Raw genomic sequence first — 22,148 nt, 5'->3', positions numbered from 1 at the left:
TGTATAAAAAGTTGTTATGAAGAGGAAGGTGAGAAATTGTTCTCCTTAATCACCTGAGGAAAGGACAAGAAGTAATGGGCAAGAAGTAAATGCCGGAAAGGCAGACATTAAGGAAAAGCTTCCTAACCGTAAGGGTTGGTGGGCACTGGACCTTCACTTGAAGGGTTTTAAGAGCAGGTTACACAAACACCTGTCAAGCTCAGGCAACACGGGGGGGATCACAAAGGGTCACATATACCAAATAATGTGAGGGAGGCATAGGTGACACATGGCAGTGCACAGGGTGCACATGTATCCCCTGCTTCACCACCCACATGTTCACCATGAGCTACGTGCCACTTACGATGTGTATGGGGATAGTCCTGCCCTTCCCGTGCAGCTGTGCTGCCTGAAAGCATTACTCCTACACTGCACTGCCCCAGGGGAGGTGGGAACTGCCCTCCCACCCACTGGAAACAGTGGGCGGGGTGGGGCAGGGACAAAGAGGTGGCAGATCAGGGGCAGTTGGTCAGTGCATCCTCTGCACTCCCTGCATTGGTTCCCTCTGGGGAAGGGGCAAAGGTCAGTAGCTGTGGACCATTCAGAGCAGCCACCCCAGGCCCCATGTTTTGGGGGGAACCTCATGAGATCCAGGGAGCCTGGTACTGGCAGCAGGGATGGGGCCCTCCGTTGTACTCACTGGCAGCAGTGGGAAGCATTGTTTTGAAGGAGGGGTCTTGGGAAGGGGGAGTAGTAGAGCAACATGGCTGGGAGCGGGTGGAGGGGGCTGGGTCACTCTGGTTCGTGCTGCAGGTGCTTGTAACTGGAGGTGGGGGTCAACCCCTGCTGCCAATGCCAGGTGCCTCACAAGTTCCCTTGGCTGTTTAGTTCAGGAGAAGGCTTGGGGGAAGAGGTGGAGTAGGGGCAGAGCAGGGGTAGGAAGAGACAGGGAAGGAGCACAGCAAGGAAGTGAGAGGAGGGAGCTAAAACAGGGGGAGGGCAGAATAGTGAAGTGGTTGGGCCTGGGATGAAGGTGGGGGGATGTCCCACATCCCTTTACCCTCCTACGGGTGGCCCTCCCTTGGATGGAGTGATGTGGGGAGGAGACACAGGGGCTGTCACATGGCTAGTGGCCACTGTTGTCAGGGTTGATCTGGATAACATTCACTTCTTCCTCAGAGCAGGAGACTGGACTAGATGACCCACTGAGGTCTCATCCAGGCCTAAATTTCTCTGATTCTCTGATAGTGTTGGATCTTAACATAGATCTGAAGCCATTTTGATTCCATGTAGTTAGCCTGTGCTAGAGGTTTTCTGATAAATGTCACATTGTGTTTGTTGTGGATCCCCAGAGTGGAAGAGCTCCGTTTACAGTAACTTGATTGCTTTGTGGCTCTGTGATGCCAGAGACAGCTGGGAAAATGGGTGAGTTCTTTGACAACAGCTGTCTCCTACCCAGTGCCTTTAAGTGTCAGTATGTTTCTGCAGCAACACAACAGCCCTTAAAGGGCTGATCTGCACTTTCAGGGCTTCCTGGAGAATGGGGTAAATGAACTGCATTTTCTCTAAGTGGGATTTGGGTCATATTTGTCCTACCTCTGCAGAGCACACCCTTCCTCCTGGAGTTGGTATTAGTTAATTCTGATACCGCTGTGAGGGCTGTTCTGCTCTTTTGTTTCATTGTACTTCTTTGTGACTGGGGCCGCAGAGTCTAGTGACTATTTATATAAAGCTGGAAATAATTATTTTGCATAGAAACTAGTGCACAGTCCCTTTAGAAGGTGTTTCACGCTGTTGGTTGAACTTGCATGGTGAAGGTTGTTAAGAGAGAAGAGGTCCGGGCTGGTTCGCTGGGGTCACTGTGCTGTCCCCAGCGCGTTGCTATCCCCTGGGGCCGGCAAATCACGGCCAGTAACAGGACACTATAAAGGGCCCGATGCACAAAGAAATGCAGCCGGATTTTCCAACTCCGAGTGTTTCAGAAGGGCCGCAGGAAATCCACTTCGCCCTCTGCCAGCCACTGCAGTGCGAGCCCGAGCCCGAGCCCGATGCGCTCTTGGGCTCGTCCCCGCGTGGCACCACACTCGCCAAGGAGTTGGAAGGAAGCCCTGGGCGGCAGGTGTGGTGAAGGCGGGGAAGGGGAGGAAATGCGCTGCACGTCCCGGGCGGGAGGAGGCCCCGGAGGTGTGTCCCGGAGCCGGGCAATGGCCCCACTGCGTGCCAGAGCCGGGCCAGCAGTCAGGTGCCCCCGCCGGGCCGGTGCCGAGGCCGCGGCTCCCCAGCCTGGCAAGGGCAGGCGGCTGGCGGGCGGGCCGCGGCGGGGGCGGGAGAGCGGCACGTGCTGCCGCCGGCTCCCAGCTCTCCAGTCCCCGCGCGCCCGGCGATGCCAAGCGCTGCCCGGCCCGGGGCCAGATAATTCCCGCCACTTCGGGGGGCGGATTAATTGGGCCAGTTAATCCCCCCCCACCCCCCGCCGAGCGGGGAGGGCCGGGCGCGGCGGCGGCACATGCGCTTTGCCCGGGGGACAAGGCGCGGCGAGAAAGTTGCCGAGAGAGCGGCGGGGAGGGACGGGCGCGGCTGGCAGCCCGCGGGAGGCGGCTCTGCTGGCTGGGAGCGGGACTGCCGGAGGGAGGATGCTGCGCTGAGCCCGGCCCGGGGGCCCCGCCCGCCCGCGCGCCCGCCCTTGCCGAGAGAGGAGGGGGCCCGCGGGAGCCGGGCGAGGCGCTGGGCCGCAGTCCGGGCGCTGGTGCCCAGCCACGGTGCGCGTCGTTGAGCCCTCGCCTTGGCCGCTCTCGGGCTGCTCCCGCCCGCCTGCGCTTTTCCCAGCCTGGCCCCGCTGCCTGCGGCGCGCCCGCTCCCCTGCGCCCGAGGCCGCTTCAGCCCGTTTGGGATGCGGCGCTCCCTGCGCTGAGGGCAGCCCGCTCGCCTCCTTCGCCCGCTGCCGCTGCGCCGAGGCGGGTGCCATGGGGTTGGAGGGGCCGGTCGCCGCCCCGCGCCCCGCGCTCTCCAAGCTGCGGAAAGTTCGCAAGAGGCGGGAGATGCTGCTGCAGCAGCTGGGCTTCGTCTGCGCCGTCCTCGTCTTCGTGTGGGGCATGGCCAGCCTGCTCGCCAGACTCGGTAGGTGTCAAGCCTCGGGGCTCGCAGGGGCTGTTTGCAGGCTACCCCCCGCCAGGCTAGGTCCAACTCGGGGACACAGGAGCTCCCGGCTGGGGCGGATCCTTCCTAACTCCGGCAATCCAGGTTTGCAAAGTGGCGGGGGAGGAGGCGCTGCAGGTAGGTCAGGAAGAGTGGGCTGCCTGGGTCCTCGGTTCCGAGCGAGGAGGGGCGCTCAGCTGGTCAGCATAACATGCAGGCAGGGGGGTTGATTGCCCCCGACCTCACTGTCAGTAAGGAGCGGAGGTTGCCCCTCCCCAGAGTTCGTGAGTTTGCTTTGCTTCCCAGTGGGATTAAAGCAAAGCAGTGCCCATGGAACCACACCTTTTGTCTAGCTGCCTGCTCCCAAGGAGCATTTCACAGTTTGTGGCTTGGTTCCCTTTAAGTGAACAACTTTGCTGGTAGTTATGAAGAGGGTGGGAGGACTGGGCCTTCCCCACAAGTCACCCTATGTAACAAAACCTTAGACAGGACCTTTCATCCAAGGATCCCCAGGCACTTTACAAAGCTTAAACTCATCCCTCTGAGGGCCACAAATATTCAGATCATTTTACAGCCCCAGGAATTGCATGCATTGCACAAAGCCACACGATGGTTTAATTCTGGGATTGGTGACTTCCAATTGTATCTCTAGCCACTTGACCACCTATGGAATTTTAGAAAGAGCAATATAAAATGTCAAATGTCGAGATACTTTGTAATCTGAAACCATTTGATGTTCGCCAGAGCACCAGACAGGTTGAACTGATTTTTAGGATAAATAGCAGTTACACATCTCTTAGAACTGGAAGCAACCTCTAGAGGTCATCTAGTCCAGTCCCCTGCCCTCTTGGCAGGACTAAGCACCATCCCTGATATCTATTTGCACCAGTCCCTAAAAGGCCTCCTCAAGGCTTGAGCTCACAACTCTGGGTTTAGCAAGTCAATGCTCAAACCAGTTGTGAGTTTAATGTTGCTTAGGCATTTTATATGTTCTAAATTAGTCTGTTACATCTTAATTAAGACATTATGATTTGCTGTATGCATACATTATAACCTAGAGTGTCTTTCATTTCCCTTCATTTGTTTTATTCCTGATCACAGTTTGTTTTAAAAAGGTAACTTTGAGTCTCAGTTCTGCGGGTTGCCTCTCCTTGCTCTGCAGCCATGCAGAGCCGATGAGGTCAATGGGGCATTACACTGGATGCGCAGATATACCAATCAGACTTTCACCGGAATTCATTTTTAAGCACAGGTCATAGCTATAGTTTTAATTTAAGATAATTAAGGTCCTGCATGATCAGAGCAAAGCCCTTGTTCTCTTAATTTAACACACAGATAAAATCTTTATTTACAAACAATTCCAGTGGAAGTTTTAATGCTTTAAACCCCTCCCCCATATTCAAACTGTTGTACGTTACACTTGACACTGATCTGTGATGACAAGAAGCCATTAGCATAAGAAGTTAGTACTCTGCACTCTAACAGGGCATTATTGGCTTCCGAGTTTTTGGAAATTATTTTGTGTTGTTGTCTTAAAATGTACTATTTCCCACATTTTGAAGAGTTTAACATACCTATTTTTTATTTCTGTGACATACCTAATTGCATTGTAATCTGGCTATGAGTTTTTGGATGCAAACAAAATTGCTTTTTAGTTACAAAATCTTGTTCATGAACAATATAATGAAAGTTACATTTTAAATGTAAACTGTCATTGAGATGTTCAGCCTATCCTCTTCTGAGAGTGAAGGCTCTGAAAAACCAGAGCAGAAATTGCTATGTACGTTCTCCAGACATAGAGGCTGAAGAAGGGAAGGCTGGATCAGGTCCTCTTCTTAGCTGATTAATTTGTAATGAATCCTCACACAAACACCCATCATCTCTTGTCAGCGCACTGCAACTGTGGCAGCAGTAGAACATTTTGGCAATGGTATGGAGCTAAGGCCAGATTTCTTCAGTCCTTATCAGGGCAAAATGCCCACTTGTGATGAGATATGCCAAGTCTTTTGTGGCCGCCCACTGGAGGCCATGTGATCTTACTACATCCCACTTTACCACAGGAAAAGGAACAGTAAAGGTGGGTCTTACAGGTATCCGTAGACAAGCTGCACAGAAGCAGCCAATCAGAGCCCAGAAGTCTCAGATAAATGGGACAGTAGAGCTGAGCCTGCCAGTTCCTGATTGGGCCCACAGGGTCAAGAGAGGGTGCTCCTTGTTGGTCACTGAAGCTCCAAGGAGAACTTCAAGGTGGCTTCTAGTGGCCTTGGCATGCAATGAGGAGGAAGCAGTTCTGAGAATTGCAGCCCTGAGCTGAGAGGGAGGAAAAAGAAAAGAGGCAAATATGGGAAAAGACCCATGAAATAGTAGCAATGCACTGGAAGCAGCAGTACGTGGCTGATGTTTATATGGGACCTGGAGCAGTGGATGGCCTGAGTTGCCCCACTGGCCACTAGCAAAATGACTTGAGCCCTGAGAAGAGGAGAAGGCTTCTTTAGAAGCTTGAGCAAAACATGGGATTTAAAGGGCTCAGAACTGGGGCTGACGACCCTGGTGAGACCAGATAACATGTTGAACTCTTTGGCTGGGTCTACACTTGCCATGGAAGATTGAACGCTTAGGTTCGCTCTTCCTGGGTGTGTTTCATGCATGTGCAAAACGGTGTGTTCCGGGGTCAATGTCCACCCCGGCACCCCTTGAAAGCTGCAAGGATTGAGGAGTAGTGATGGGAGGAGCACTCCCATTGGCACTCTGCAGTGAGGACAGGAACGAATGTTGATGGCTGCAAAATTGATTTTTTTTTTTGGTACTCAGTTGGCATACCTAAAATTGCCTAGCAGCTGTCGATGCTCAAGATATGTGTAGACCTAGCCTTTGCTATCCTGGAAGGGGTTCATCTGTGTTTGACTATGACTTGATGGCTGAGCCACTGAAGACCTGCCTACTGAGGCTGGCAGCTTACCGGGAGTGCCAGGAGCAGTCAAAAAGGTGCAGTACCACACCCAGCTACTGGGAAGCACTCTGAAGGTGAGTGTCCCCATGACCACTTGTTCCTGGAAGTAGGACCGTTGGGAACAGCCTCTGAAATGAGGATTCAGTGGAGGAATTGTAAAGGGTTCTAGCCCAGCAGCAGCATAGCTCTGCTGAAACGTAACAGGTACTAGCTGAAGGGTAGCAAAGAGCCCAGCAACAATGATAGATGTGGACACCAAAACTCAGACACCTGTTCGGGTAGGTGACTGTGTGCTGCTTCAGCAGCTCGGTGAGGCGCAGAGAGAATGGCAGGCGGTACGGTGGGGTCTACAAGAGCCGCTAGCCTGGCTGGAGGAGCAGTAGCAGTGCTTGTTATGAATCCTGCAGGAGAGAAGCAGCAATGGCTACTGGTCCTGTGTACCCAAGGTGCACTTAGTGGGCTGGAGGTGTGAAGCTTAAGAAAAGAGATTTTTTAGTTGTGGACAGATGGGACAGTTAGGAGGGTTTGCATGGAGGAAGAGATTGAGTTGCTGGTGTAAACTAAGGGCAGAGTCACAGAAGCTCTGCCAGGGCTGATGAAGAGGCATGAGGCTTATTTGAGGACATGCTCTGCCTGTGGTCATTTTGGATGTATTAGGAGGATCTGCCCCTGTGTGAACCATGAGAGCAAGAGTGACTTGAGGCAACAGGTCATGAGGTACTGAAAGGGCCTTGAGGGATACTCTGCCTGTTGTCATAGCTGGCACAGTAGTGACATGTTTTGTGTCCAGGGTGTCAGGGCATTTAAAATAAACTTGCCCTCATATAGAAATGAGTGGCAACAAGAGGGAAAGTTGACCCCAAAATCAGGCAAACTAGGGGTAGAGCCAATGGATGCAGGTCACCAGTTGGTGTAATTGAGCCTGGGACCTTAGGGGCTGAAGCCATGTTCCTCTGCCACATGAGCGGACAGTCAACTGACTCTTAGCTAAGGCTGTTGAGCAGACTGTACTCCTCCTTCTCTGTGATCTCAATGCCTCTCTGCATTACATAGGGATAGTCAAAGGAACTGAAAGTGAAGTGGGCGCAAAAGGAGTAGTTATAAGGAAAGGGGATGTAGCACTGCTGGTAGTGTAAAATACCCAACTGAAAAGGCCTGCACTGTATGAGATGATAGAAATTGGGGAACAATGTTGTTAGCCAGAAATGAAGTAGGTCGAAGTTGAGACGTATGCAGAATCCCCAAAGAAGGCTGACTTTAGTCTTGGGATCCGTGTAGCTGAGACCCAAGAAACCAAGGAGACAGTGGTGACTGCACTGTGTAGTGGAGAGAGACTGAAAAAAGTGCAGTGGCGCTCAAGGTGAAGGATCAGTTGCACCTTGAGATGTGCTGTTACAAGAAATCATCAGTGATGAAGCTTGTGCCTGGTGAAGGCACACACTGTAGATCTGCCAGGGGAAGTGGCGGTTCAGATGGAAAGTTCAGAGGTGGAGGTTAGGTCTTAAACAGAGCAGAGAGCTCAGTAGATGGGAGGAGAGCTTGGAGGGAGGAACAAATGGAATTCTTCCTTGGGAAGAGCCTGAGGAAGGCAGTCTGAGAGACAGCAACAAAGGGGTGAAAGTAATTTAACATTTCTTATAGGTACTGTCCTATTGCAACCGGGGTCCCTGCCAGCTCTTTAAATAGCTCCTTGCTGGCTTTTGCCAAATCTCAGCCAGCATTTGCTGATGCTGTGTGCTGGGGCACACCTCCTTACTTTCACCTCTGTGAACAAATGAAACCTTCTCCAGGCAGAGAGGTCTGAGAGAAGCTAATACATAGCCAGGGCAGAGACTGTAAAGAAGAACTGTTAACCTCAGGTAGAATTTGGGATATCTGTCCTTGTTAAGATCTGCCCAGCAAGGTTGGCACAGGAAGCAGGAAAGTGCAATACCACACTGAGCTGCTACCTGTTGAGTTTCAGCAGAGCTATGCTGCTCCTGGGCTAGAACCCTTTACAATGCTGCTAGGAGGCACTCAAGAAGTGTGTCCCTGTCACGCCACTGGGTATAAATTTTGCCTGAGTAAGAATTATAGGATCAGATCCTGAGCAATTGTTAGTATACATCATTCACTGTAAGCAGGTAGGGGCATGATGAAAATGATTAACTTAAAAGGTTATAATTACGTAACTTCCGTTAGCAAAAATGTATGGTTTGTTGTAGCTGTGTTGGTCCTAGGATGTGAGAGAGTCCAGGTAGTTGTGGTAATAGCTTTTGTTAGATCTACTGTTGGTAGAAGGCACCACTTACGTGCTAACACAAAGCTTCTCACATGCTGTAATTGAGAGAAATTTTATGCATCCTGATCTTGCAGTGCTTGCTTAGGCAAAAACTCCATGAATTTCAATAGGAATTTTGCCCCATTAAGAGGTGAATGATCTTATTGTTTAATTACTTATTTAGGTCTTTCTGTCTTAAACAGCTCACCTGCAAAGCCTAGACTGGTACAGCCAGGCCTGCCCGTAGGGGGTGGAGGGTAGGTATAAGGCAGTTGCCTCCAGGTCTGATGTTTCAAAGTCTGACTATGCGGCGCTGGCCTCCTGCTCCCTCAGTCTGGGCAGTGACCAGGACTAAATGCCCTAGACCCTGCCTTTTCCATTCTTGGCCCTGCCCCTTCCATGGCTCAGAGCCAGGCCCTCCTCCCACCTGGTCCGTGTGCCCACAGTGCCTCTCGGCCCCTCTGAATACAGTTGCCAAAATGTTTTAGTGCTGACCGGGTCAGCATCAGAAATAGATACACATCAATTTAATCTGTTGAATATAAAGTAGCTGGGAAAAGCATGCATGTAATTTTTTGAGAAAACAGTATGTAATGTTTTATGTGTGTACCTGAAGATTACAACATCTAACTTAGCTGCTCAGTTTTTTTTGGGTGGATGCATGTTATGATTAAGAAACTAGGGGTAGCAATGCTGACAGACACTTTTGCATTTAATGTAGGACAAGAATCAGTCATTACAGACAAAAAAGTTTTGTCAGACATATGGAGGAATAGAAGATTGATGGCCTCACATAATGTGACACACGAAGAAAAGAACTGTACAGAGCCAGGTAAAACCTGAAAACTTTCTGTGTCTTGTAAGCTGTTGAGATCTACTGTCGTGTGCAGTTGTAGCCCAAGCTACAGAAATGTGTAACTGGAAATACAAAGGTATAAAACATGGGAAAACAAGACTGCCATGTATAAAAAATGCTTTATGAGCAAAGTAATTGGTGCTATAGCTAAATAACTCAAAGTTTTATCTACTGAAGCTAAAAGGTAATGTTCAGACATAAAACTGTGTATACGTCCTCATGAAGCTTGTTTTAGAGCCTGGATTTTACACGCTTTCTTTCCCTTCTGGTCATTTTTTTTTCTCTCTTTGTCCTGCTATGTAGGTAGTAACAGTGGGTTTTTTTTGTTTTTTTTGTTTTTTTTTTAAATTAAACCATGGATACTAAAGGCTACAGGACTGCAATACTTATTTAGGCTTATGGCGTCATTGAATCAGGTTTTATGACTACGTCTACACTACAGAGTTTTGTCAACAAAACTTGCAGCGCGTCCACATTACAAATGAGTTCTTTCAACAGTAAATTGATAGAACATGGCACTCTTGTTGACAGTGTTCTGCTGTTCTCCCAGGAGGCAGAACACTTCTGTCAAGACAAGTGAAATGTGGGCACTCCTGGAGGCCCTCTGTTGACAGACAGGGCTTCCGGGTCACTGGGCAGCCCTGTTTGCTGTGCTTCTGGCTGGCTGTTCTGTCCAGAGAGCGGCTGTTGCTGGACAGTCTGGCCACTCTCTGTTGACAGAGCAGATCGCTTTTTCCATCTGCTTCGCTGTCTGGCTGCAATCTGTCAACAGAAGTTTTGTCAGATGATATCTTCTGACAATAACTTCTGTTGGCAGAGTGTTGTATTATAGACATAGCCTATAAGTTTAATGATGCACTGAGCTGTCTTTTCTGGTTCTTAGCTTCCATTAATGGCAGAATAGCAGTCTTTGCAAAGGGAGGAAGAATGAGGGCATCTGAATATTCCAGGACTGCTGATGGGGAGTGTGAGTGCAATGAGGGCAATTGTCCAGGGGTCTGGGCAGTTTCAAAGGGCTTGGGGGGTCCCTGCCACTCAGAAGATAGTCCTGTGCCTTCTAGGTGATAAGTGGTGGTGCCCATCCTCCCAACATTCCTCCATCCTGCTGCAGCTCAGTGCTCTGGAACCCTCCAGCTAGCTGTCCTGGCAGTGCTAGTTACAAAAAGAACCCTGAGGCTGTGCAGGAGGATGGGAAAATATAAAGAATGGAGATCCAAATATTTGTTAATACTGGAGATCTAGAAGGGATTAGGTTTGCCCTAGTCTGTCTGGCCTTCAAATGTTGTTTATCACGGGTGAAATTCACCAGCATCTGTGCAGCTGCTGCAAACTCCTTCTAATAATGAAATGTTCCATAATCATGGGAAGAGGAGTCATTCCTCACACAGGCAATGAGAGTGGATGATTTGGGAGCTGGTGGGATGCACATCATCGCCATACCAATCAACCTGTATTATAGACAGCCATGGAAGAGGAGCAGTAGTGAAATTTGGAAAGCAGAGAAGAAAACTCAGTGAAGTTTCCCTCATGAAAGTGGCCCCAGGCTGTTTTATGGGCGGATGGATAGGAAGTTACTCAACTTGGGATAAGCAGTGAGTTCAGTCTCCAGCAACCCTGCACAGTTTTTTTGAAGTCTGAGGCATTAGTATCTTCATGGTTCTAATCACTTTACAACCACCTCTTTGCCTTATCCAAATTCCTATTGCCATCTGCCAGTGGCCTCACTAGCTCTCAGTGCCATCTCCTCACCGTGAGTGACTCCAGAGTCCCTGCTCCTGATGGCACATTGCCTCTTGTTTCAGTATGCTCCCAAAATCTGTTTTCTCCAGAAGTCTGAGTAATATTTCGAGAGTGATTACAAGTGGAGAGTGATCAGAAAGTTTCCAAGTGGAAGACACACAGCAACATCCAGTCATGTGGCTCAGCTGAAACATGTTATAATACTGAAACACTTGATTTGGATTACTTCCAACACAGACAACATTCTCAACTAATAACTATTCAATAGGAGAGCACTTCAACAATTTGCCATATATTAGGCATAATAAATGTATTGGAATAAATTGCTGTTCATCATACTCATGTCAAACTACTGGCTGAGTTGCTCTGAAATGGAAGTTGTAACTTTTTGTCTAGAGAGCCCTTCCTGGACCGTTCATGAGCTGTGTTGATTTATACCAGCTGAGGTTATGGCTCAGTGTGCCTTCTTACAGATAACAACAGTGGGAACAGATGAAGGATGGCTCAAGGGTAGGGCATGGTTCAAGATTTATTTTAGATTTGCACTAGGGCTATTGGTTAATCACAGTTAACTCCACAATTAACTGAAAATTAATTGAGAACAACAAGAAGTCCTGTGGCACCTTGCAGATTAACAGATAGTTTGGAGCATAAGCTTTCCTGGGCAACGACCCACTTCATCAGATGCATGAGTGGGAGGGGGAGTTTCCAAAGGGGTATTTAAAGAGTGGGGTCCCAGTAAAAGAGAGGGCTAGAGGTGCCACAGGAATTCTTGTTGTTCTCAAAGATACAGACTAACACAGCTACCTCTCTGATATGTGAAAATTAATTGCAGTTTAAAAAAGGTACTAATCACAGTTTTAATCACACTGTTAAACAATGGAATACTAATTGCAATTTAATATATATGTCTGGATTTTTTGTATGTTTTTCAAATGTTGATTTAAATTACAACACAATACAATGTGTACAGTGCTCAGTTTGTTTTATTACAAATATTTGCACTCTAAAATGATATAAGAAATAGTGTTTTTAGTTCACTTCATATAAGTACTATAGTGCAATCTCTTTATTGTAAAATGCAGCTTACAAAGGTAGATATTTTTGTTACATAACTACACTTAAAACCATAATGAAAAACTTCAGCACCTACAAGTCCACTCAGTTCTTCTACTTGTTCAGCCAACTGTGAAGACAAACAAGTTTGCTTACATTTGCAGGAGATAATGCTTCCTGCTTCTGTAGCCAGACAGAGTCTCCCCCTTACAAGCCAGCTTGCTCGTTGCCCCCCCCCACTCCACTGAGGAGCACACAGGGCACGGAAATGGCTGCTGACAGCACAGTCTTTGATGCCCTCATTGAGGCCCAGATATGCTAGCTTATCGTGACCCTGAGAAGCAGAAAGTACAGCTAGAAGGCTAACAGGCCAGACTGTCAACATGAGACGGGGGGGTGAACCCTCAAGAAATCACCCCAGCTGGCATTGATCAATATGATGCACACACAATCACCCAGAAGGGGACGTGCCCCGCCCGCACAAAAGAATGTCCTGTACTCCTAAATTGTTTATCTCTTGTCTTACAAGTGCAAACTAAGTAGAAATGCCCTTGTAACAAACTGGAGTCACAAAGACAGACCAGTATGATCTGGCACCATAGATAAGAAAGAGAATACATAACCCAAAAGGGGTATAAAAGATGGGTCCAGCAGAACTCTAACTTTGAGTGCATTCCACCAACTTCCTGCTGGTCGGGTCAGGTCATTGCCTCCCGAGGTCCACAACTGGGGACGCCCAACCTCGTATTCGTCTTTCCGCGGAATTGAGTGACCGATCCGGCTTGGCTACGCTGGTATCGAGAGATGCAGAGAGGGTAAGATACACCCATGCTAGGTCTCTGACTTTTTTTGTGCACAGCTAAAGAATTAGAGCTCTGTAACTAGATGTCATTGTGCCAAGATATCATTGTGTTAGATGGTAACAGATATCTTTGTATTGGATTGTAACGTAACTTGTTAACACCTGTACTTTGCTAGCATATAAGAAGTAAACAATAGCCTTTTGTAACCACACGCTTATAACTGTAGCTTAAATAAACTTGTAACTAGTTAAGCTCTGAGCCTAACCATTTTGTTAACCCTTTTGTCACTGCAACACAGCCGGCACAACAAAAGAACTTTAACCGTTTGGTTACTACAGCCTGGCCGTGGGTGAGTGTGCTAGGAGCTGCCTGCTCTAACAGTAAAAAACTGGGTTGCTTAGGACCCAGGGGAGTACCTCACCGCACATTACCTGGCCACCGATTTACAGTGTCATCTGCAAGTGAGAACAGGCATTTGCACTGCATTTCTGTAGCAAGAATAGCAAGGTATTTACAGATATGCTAAACATTCATATGTCCCTTCATACACCAGCCACAATTCCAGAGGGCATGGTCCCATTCTAATGATGCTTATTTAAAAAAAAATGCATTAATTAAATTTGTAATTGAACTCCTTGGAAGAATTGTATATCTCCTGCTCAATTTTACCTGCATTCTGCCATATATTTCATGTTCTAGAAGTCTCAGATGATGACTCAGAATGTATTGTTCATTTTAAGAATACTTTCGCTGCAGATTTGACAAAACAAAGGAGGTATCAATGTGAGATCTCTAAAGATAGCTACAGCACTCAACCCAAGGTTTAAGAATCTGAAGTGCCTTCCAAAATCTGAGCAAGGCTAGGTGTACAACATGTTTTCAGATGTCTTAAAGGACCAGTATTCTTATATGGAAATTTCATAACCTGAACCATCGAAAAAGAAAATCAGCCTTCTGCTGTTTGCATCTGACTCGGATCATGAAAATGAACATGCCTTTGTCTGTGCTGCTTCGGGTCCTTATTGAGCAGAACCTGTTCTTAACACAGATACATGCCCTTTGAAATGGTGGTTGAGGTGTGAATGGATGTACAAATCTTTAGGGCATTTTGAATGTAAATATCTTGTGTCTCCGGCTACAACCGTTCATCCAAACACCCATTCTCACTTTTAGGTGATATTATAAACAAGAAACAAGTAGTAGTATCTCCTGCAAATGTAAACAAACTCACTTGAGTGATTGGCTAAACAAAAAGTAGGACTGAGTGGACTTATAGTCTCTAAAGTTTTATGTTCTTTTTTTTTTATTTGAAATTCTACATTTGCTAATTCAGTATTCATGATAAAGAAGTTGTACTACAGTACTCGTAATGCAGTAATTTTAATTCTCACGTCCATTTTCATACATCAGCAGCTCTTTCGAGCAGGGGTTCTTAAACTTCATTGCACTTTGACCCCCCACTTTTGATAGCCAAAATTACTGCACAACCCCAGGAGTGGGGCGGAAGCCTGAATCTGCCCAGTCCCTGCTGGCCCAGGCAGGGGGCTGAGTGGGGAAGCCAAATTCTGAGCCACACTGCGCAAAGTTGGGTGTGAGAGGATGCTGAAGCCTGAGACCTACCACGCAGGGCTGAAGCCCTCGGCTTCAGCAAGTCTAAATATCAGCTCTAGTGAGCTCATTAAAATGGGCTGTGACCAAAGTTCCCTCTAAGCTGTGTGCTTGTGCAGCTGCTTAGGGGAAATTCAAATGCTGCACAGTTGATTAGCAACAGCAATGAAGGGTCCTGTGGCACCTTGTAGACTAACAGAAAAGTTTTGAGCATGAGCTTTCGTGAGCACAGACTCACTTCATCAGATGCTGATTAGCAGAGTGCCCACAGGTAGGTTTCATTTTTTTTACTGGTGGTGCACATTTTTGCAATCCAGGGGGGACACAAAAATTTATTCTGCACATGAATGGAAAATAAACTGGTTGTGACTCACTGATTGGGAATGGCTGATATGTAGTAAACACTGATGTAAACTTTATTCTTTCCTGTAGACAGTACCTCCCCTTTTCACTCAGAACCTTTTAGGGTGTGTTTTTGTTTAAAGCTGTAATAGTCTAATTTAGATCTTATTCCCAGTTTGCAATTGGTGTGCCCAAATTATAACTTTTCAAAACTTAGTATTCTGCAGCATTTTAATTGAAAAGCTGTGACATGACCCACTGTTAGGAATATGGTTAAACACCTATTCCTGTGTTTTTGAATAGACAAAGGGCATTTTTATGCTCAAGACTCTGGCTTTGGGGCTGACAGCCTCATCGGGACCCTGGACAAGCAGGGAAAGAGGCAGGATTCACTTCTCAGATCAACCACTTCCCATGTGGCCTTAATTAAGTCACTTAATATATATCCTGAGTTCCTCAACAATCTAAATAGTTAGCTCATCAGGGCCCAAGAAACCTCTTATTGTGACTGTACAGTGGCTACAGTGGGACTCTGATCGTACTATTGTAATAGAAAACCTGCAGTTTGCTCTGCAAGTCCTCCTATCTTTCATAACTATTCTAGATCTCCTGCTCTGAGGCATAGAAAATGAATGGCCATACTAATACCATTAATTTATCAACAGTAGGCAAGTTTTGACCTTAATGTTACTATATTCACATCATTTAGATACCCAAAGTGCCAGACTTTAATCTTAAGCTTAAAGAACCTGAAAACAAGGTAATGCACAGAGATTCTTGGTTTTCGATATACACAGTTTTTAGATGGAGAGCGTAAGTTTCTCCAGACATGCTATAAATGGATTTACAAACCAGCATGCACAAACTTATTTCAGTTGCAAGTAGTTATTCCAGTAGTAAGCTGCTGCTTGCTTCTTGTCTTGTAAAAAAATAGTCTCTGGACTCTCTCTTGACTCTGTTGATGCTGAGTGCTGAAGTCTATCAACTGGAATCTCACTTGGATGATTTCTGTTTCCTGAGGGAGTTAGATAAGATCTGTGATCGAAAGGCATTTTTAGTGAAATTACTGAAGGCAATGGGCAAACATTTAATGACAGATTATTCTTGTTTAGTGAATGTGGGAATCAATCAGTATTTCTAAAACAACTTTGCAATATTTCATGTTGGGTTTATTGATGGGTGTGTTAAAAGGGATGGCAAGAGAAAGACACCATTGACGTTATAAGGACAGAAATGTCTTGTTCAGGTTCTTTTGCTTCTTGTGAAATAATTTCTGCAAAAAAATTAATTTGAATATGGGTTATAATTTCAAGAATAACCAGTCACCCATCTAACCTCTTTTCTTCTTTTTTTTTCCCCTGTTCAATTAAAACTGACACCCAAAATATTAAAAGGTGGTGAAATAGATCTTTTTTCTGCATTTTAGCAAAACCTGCCAGATGGATTCTGTTGAGTGTGAGAACACAGAATGAAATCAAGGATAACTTATTCATTTCCCAGGTTTAGGTGGAATTGCAGGAGATTGTTAAAGACACAGTAACTACATAAATAGCTAAAGCTGGCATTTAGTAACACAATAAATAAAAATAGATGAAACAAATTTTATTCAATTTATACTTCTATTGTTGAACTCAAAAGTATCACACTTGTCAAAAGTATGATTTGTGTTTGATACTATAGAAAAATTAAGTTAATTTTTCTATGGTATCAAGTATGTTATATGGATAATGTCATTCTTAAAAGGTAAGTCTTTTTTTAACGGGAAATGATTCTGAACCAAAATCACAGTTCCTTAAAGTTTGGAATGTTCAAAATGAAATCTGAAATCTGTGGGGTGGATGATTGCACTCTCTCTAATGCTCTGAACCAAAACTCTAGCTTTGAATACCAATGGATTGAGATCTAAACTTTCAAGCGTCAACCCAGCTCTCAATTTAGATTTTAGGTTCATTTGGCTACGTGACCATGAGGATCTCAAAATATTCCTGTAAGATAAGACAGTATTATTATCATCTCTGTTTTACTGATGGGGAATCAGAGACTACATAAGTGACTTGCTTCAGGTCACACAGGAAATTTGTGTCTGAGTATGGTGTTGAACCCTAGGTCTCCTCAGTCCTAACCTAACCATTTATTTATGGTTTTTTAAAGAAAGCTCTTTTAGGGCCCCCAGCAAAATGCCCACTGGCTTCAGTGGGATATGACTGGATGCCTGATCTGAGATTTCTCAAAATTAATGTTAATAAAACTTAACCATCTACATCTCATTAGGCAGTGTTGAAAATCTCTGCCTCCATGAGAATCTATGTGCTTATGTTTACTTTGGATACACTTCCCCTCTAATGTTGGTGTTTACCTAGGCTCTTCACTACAAAATCTACATGGAAATTCTAGGCATTTTCTTTTGGTAGAAAGACCATAGTTACACTTGCCAGCCACAAACATACCTCTTACCTTCAGTGCTTATTTTTGTACCCTTTGCTCACCTTGTTCTCCCTGATACGTAGCCAGGTGTGGCAATTATGATGAAAAATGCTTCCATCTTTCTGTGTCATGCGTAGTTACACTCATACTTCTCTCCAGTGTTCTTGAAAATTGGGGTTGAAAAGGTACAATAAGTGTTAATCCATGCCTCAGAGATCAGCACAGGACAAAGTATTTATGAGAAGCTGGATTGCTTGATAGATTTTAAAAACATTACAACTTTTATTTGGCTTTAAAAAATAAAATTTTCTTTAAATATAAATTTAAATAGAAATGGTCCATTCCTTTTCATGGTGACAAGGCTTATATGTCTCGATGACCTGGAAAGCTATGCCAGCAGGAGCTACAGCTCCTGGAAGGGTCACCCAAACTGGACAGGTCAAAGGGTAGAGACCAGACAAATTGGAACACCTCTCTCCAAGGTAAAAGCGTTGGCTTAGCATTAGCAGCCCTATCCATAAAAAAACAAAAGTTACAGAAACACCTACGAAGAAACCTACAACTGCACAAGTCTTGGAAGGAGTTGGCAATCCACATGGATTAAGCATGAAGCGTGATAGGGAAAGCTAAAAGGAAGGTGCCCGGCAGATGACCATTCTCTCACCCAAGACAACAACAGGTACATGGCATGTTAGGACCATGTATCAAGTGGGGAAGACAGCACAGATTTCATCAGAGATAAAACGGCAAGCTTCTACTGTTTTGGGCTTGTGTGAGACAAGATGGACACAATCTGGGCAGCTACTCTTGGCAACAGCTACTCAGGACATGAAGAAGAGGGTGCATCACGCACAGAAGATGTAGGTTTGATGTGATCAAGAGAGACATCTGGTGCTTTAATGGAATGCACAGCAGTATCATCAAAGCCAGATTCTACACCAAAGTGCAGAAGGTCCTGACTGTACATTGTTATGCACCAGCCCACAAAGCAGCTGAGAATTGTAAAACAGACTTCTGTGATAAACTACAAAGTTTTGTGAGCCAGAAAGCAAAGAAGAATATCTTGATTTTGATGGGTGACTTCAATGCGAAAATTGGAAGCTTAAATATAGGCAGAGAACAGACCATGGGAAAAGAAGGCCTAGATAACATGAGTGAAAATAGAGAGCACATCATTGACTTTTGTTCCTTCAACAGATTGGTGATAGGTGTTAGTGTTTTTCCACACAAAAGGATCCATAAGGTCACTTGGGTTTCACTAGACCATTAGGCAGAAAACCAGATTGATCATGTCTGTATCAGCAGTTCTTTCAGAAGATCGATGCAGGATGTCCACACTAGACGAGGAGCAGATGTAGGTTTAGACCAACATCTGGTCATGATAAAACTAAAAAAAGTTCAAACTCAAGAGGTACATCATAAAAGGGACCAAGCTGGGACTGCGATTCAGCTTGGAGAGCTGAAGGATATAGACAAGAGCTGGTTTCCAAGTGGAGCTGTCCATTTGACATGCACTGCTGTCAAACCTTATCCTGGAAGGTGCTGCTGTCGACAAATTTGGGAATACACCAACACAGCCTGGAAATAGACCGTTGATAAATAGATAAAACATTGGAAAAGAGGATGCGGTGTCACAAAGAATGGATAACAGCAGAAACTCTGAGAAAAGTGAAGGAACAAATGACAGAAAAGTAGCAGTCAACAATAGCAAAACAAGAGCAGCCCAGGTGGGAATTCAGAGACTCTATTCAGAAGCCAACAGATAAGTTAAAAGGCTGTAAAATGGGACATTGTGGAAAATCTTGCACAACAAGTGCAACAAGCTGCAGGATGGATAAACTTGAAAGAGCTGTATGACATCACACAGGAACTAGCTGGGTCATGGCATACAGTGGATCAGCCAGTACAGGATAAGGAGGAGCTTGTGCTAACAAACCCAAGTGAGCAGCTCAATAGATGGAAAAAACACTTTGAAAAGCTACTGAATCACCCTGCCCACATGGAACCTCTGGAGTCACCTCCTGCTAATATACCTCTGCAAATTAACAGCAACAGACCTACAAAAGAGGAAATTAGAAAAGCCAGTGCCCATCTGAAAAGCAGAAAAGTATCTGGTCCAAGCCACATCCCTGCACAAGTAATCATGGCTGGTAGTGAGACATCAGTAAACATGATGTATAATCTATTTAGGACACTGAGAAGATCCCACAAGACTGGAAACATGACTATCTTATCAAGCTTCCAAAGAAAGGCAACCTGAAGGAATGCAAGAACTGGAAGGGCATCACATTACTGTCTATTCCAGGAAAAGTCTTCAATAGTGTTTGGAGAGACTGAAGACAGGAAGTGATAGATAGCTCAGGGAAGAACAGGCTGTCTTCTGAAGGAAGAACTCTTGTACTGACCAAATATCAATTCTCAGAGTGATCAGAAGAGTCGCTTGAGTGGAACTCCCCCCATACATAACTTTCATAGACTTGAAAAATCCTTTGACAGCATTGATAGAGACATGTTGTAGAAACTGGTGCAACACCATAGCATCCCATCAAAATTATTAACCTGATCTATTCAACATATGAAGCTTCAGCATGCCAAATTGTTCACAGTGATGTCTTAACAGAATCGTTCAGCATGCTGTCAGGGATGCGACAAGGGTGCCTATTGTCACCTTTCCTGTTCTTAATCAAAATGGACTGGATTATGAGCACGACAACAGATGGCCATCAACGGGGCATTCAGTGAACATTTTTCAAATAGCTAGAGGACGTTGATTTTTCTGACGATGTTGTCCTCATTTTACACCAACATGAAAGCATGGAGGAAAAGGTCACAAGTGCCTCAGTGACTAGACTGAGCATTAACAAGGGAAAGACCAAGAAAATGAGGATCAACCAGTCCAACAACACCACTATTACATTAGGAGGGGATGACCTAGAAGATATGGAGCAGTTCAACTACTAGGGAAGTATTATGGACAGAGATGGAGGAACAGACAAGGACATCAATACCAGGATAGGGAAAGCAACAGCTGCATTCAAGACTCTTTGTTAATATGGAGTTCACAAATAATATCTGCAAAGGTGAAACTGAAGATTTTCAATACAAATCTGAAGAGTGTGCTCTTTTATCGATGTGAGAGCTGGCATTCTGAAACGTCTTAATCACAAGCTACAGACATTCATAAACAGATGCCTGAGGTACATCCTTTGCTTCAAATGGCAAGATTTTTGTCACAAATGAGGAGCTCTGGAATAGAGCAAGACAAGAACCTCTTGATGTTCAAATCAAGGGAAGAAAGTGGGGATGGCTAGGCCACACTCTCAGAAACCCATCATCTAGCATAGTCCATCAAGCTCTCACATGGAACCCTCAAGGAAAACGCAAAAGAGGAAGACCTCGGACAACATGCACAAGATCTGCTGAGACTGAAGGACAACAATTGGGATACTCCTAGAGTCAGCTAGAAGTTTCGTCCCAAGACACAAGGGCCGTTTCTAATGCTAATACACGGAACAAAAGATGCTAATGAGGTGTGGATGCAAATTCCCTGCACCTCATTAGCATAATGTCACATGATGTGGAGTCTGGAAGGCCCGGGGTGGGGGTGCTTCTACATGGTGTTTTGGAGTCCGGAAGAATGGTCTTCCAGGCTCCGCATCACGTGACGTTATGCTAATGAGGTACGGGGAATTTGCATCTGCGCCGCATTAGCATCTTTCGCTCTGTGTATTAGCATGCCACTTCCGAAGGAAGTAGCCTGTATAGAAACAGCCAAGGAGACTTGTAGACGACCTGTTCTCCACTCGAGTACAAGGGTTTAAGTTAAGTCATGTCTGGTTTGTGATGTCCCTGGTTCTGTTCATTTAAGTGCTGCACTTTCCAGTTTTGTTTGGGTTTCTTGTTGTGCTTCTTGTCATGTCTGTCATTAAATCCCTATTTTTTACCTTTCCTTGGATAAGATTAACAAAATAAAAAGCAGTCATGTAGCACTTTAAAGAATAACAAAATAATTTATTAGGTGATGAGCTTTCATGGGGCAAACCCAATTCTTCAGATCTGGAAATAGTGCAGAAAGTGAACTGGCAGGACAGATATCTAACAGATTGGGCTATCTAGATAAGGGGCAATGGGAAAGGAATGCTCTCTGAAAATGCCTCTCTCCCTAATGAAAGTGCTGTGGGTGACAATACAGTATCTTTTAAAGATATTTCTTGACCAACTGATTTTGGTCAGCCAGAGAAGAATCTGCCTTGTACTGATATACTTGAATTTCTGCAATTTCATTCTACAGTGCCCAATGAAAATTAGCTTGATGGTGCCCTAGCTTCAGGACTCACAGCTTTGAAATGCCTAATGTTCATGTTACTGAGTGGTTAATTTTTCCAGGGAAATAGCCCGTAAAGCTTGCAGAGCTTCTGCAGGCCAGTAAGCATGAAGGTTTGCTTGGGCTGTGTAGAACACATATGCTTTAAGCAGTTACTGTGTAGCAACTGCAAAGATCAGGAGGGAATCATCTTTTTTTGAAGATGCATTTTGGCACAATTGGCTTGAAAAGTTTTGTTTACATTGACCATAAGCAAATATCCGCTGGTAGCTTTTCTTTGGACAGTAACAAAATCTCATTCTTTGCTCTCAAATTATTCCCTTAGTTAAGGTAACTTAAAATTATTGTGGTTCAAAATTTTGATTTTTATGTAACATTTCTTTGTCTCACTTGAGCTTAATCCCTTCAAGCTTCCTGAAGAATGGATCACTGTTTCAAAACGCGTATTCTGACTATATTGAAAGAAACATGTATTGTTAGCAATTTTTTTCCCATTCGTGGCTTAATTGTGTTCCTATGGACATCAGTGAAAAGTAGGAGTTTGTATGTTTGGCCCCTGACTTAATCAAGACTGGGATTTTCCCATCTCTCTGCACATGTTTATGATTCTGTGCACAAGTAGTGCTCAGTGGATAATTAAGATACACATAATAAATAAATTACACTGATGG

At 45.1% G+C, this 22,148-nt stretch overlaps 1 protein-coding gene across 1 annotated transcript in view; it reads left to right on the top strand.

The window, feature by feature from the left end:
* The first annotated feature begins 2,942 nt into the window (after positions 1 to 2,942).
* SLC24A4 (solute carrier family 24 member 4) overlaps positions 2,943 to 22,148 on the top strand; it is a 140,623-nt gene continuing 121,417 nt past the window's right edge. Inside the window, exons 1-2 of the mRNA XM_074998756.1 lie at positions 2,943 to 3,096; positions 9,046 to 9,156. Of these exons, the coding sequence (XP_074854857.1) occupies positions 2,943 to 3,096; positions 9,046 to 9,156 (265 nt within the window). The remainder of the gene's footprint in view (positions 3,097 to 9,045; positions 9,157 to 22,148) is intronic.

Source organism: Carettochelys insculpta, chromosome 6 (genome assembly GCF_033958435.1).
Source record: "Carettochelys insculpta isolate YL-2023 chromosome 6, ASM3395843v1, whole genome shotgun sequence".
In the NCBI taxonomy this organism is placed as follows: domain Eukaryota; kingdom Metazoa; phylum Chordata; order Testudines; family Carettochelyidae; genus Carettochelys; species Carettochelys insculpta.
Note: the sequence above shows the minus strand (reverse complement) of the source record. Positions and strands in the feature narration are given on the sequence as shown.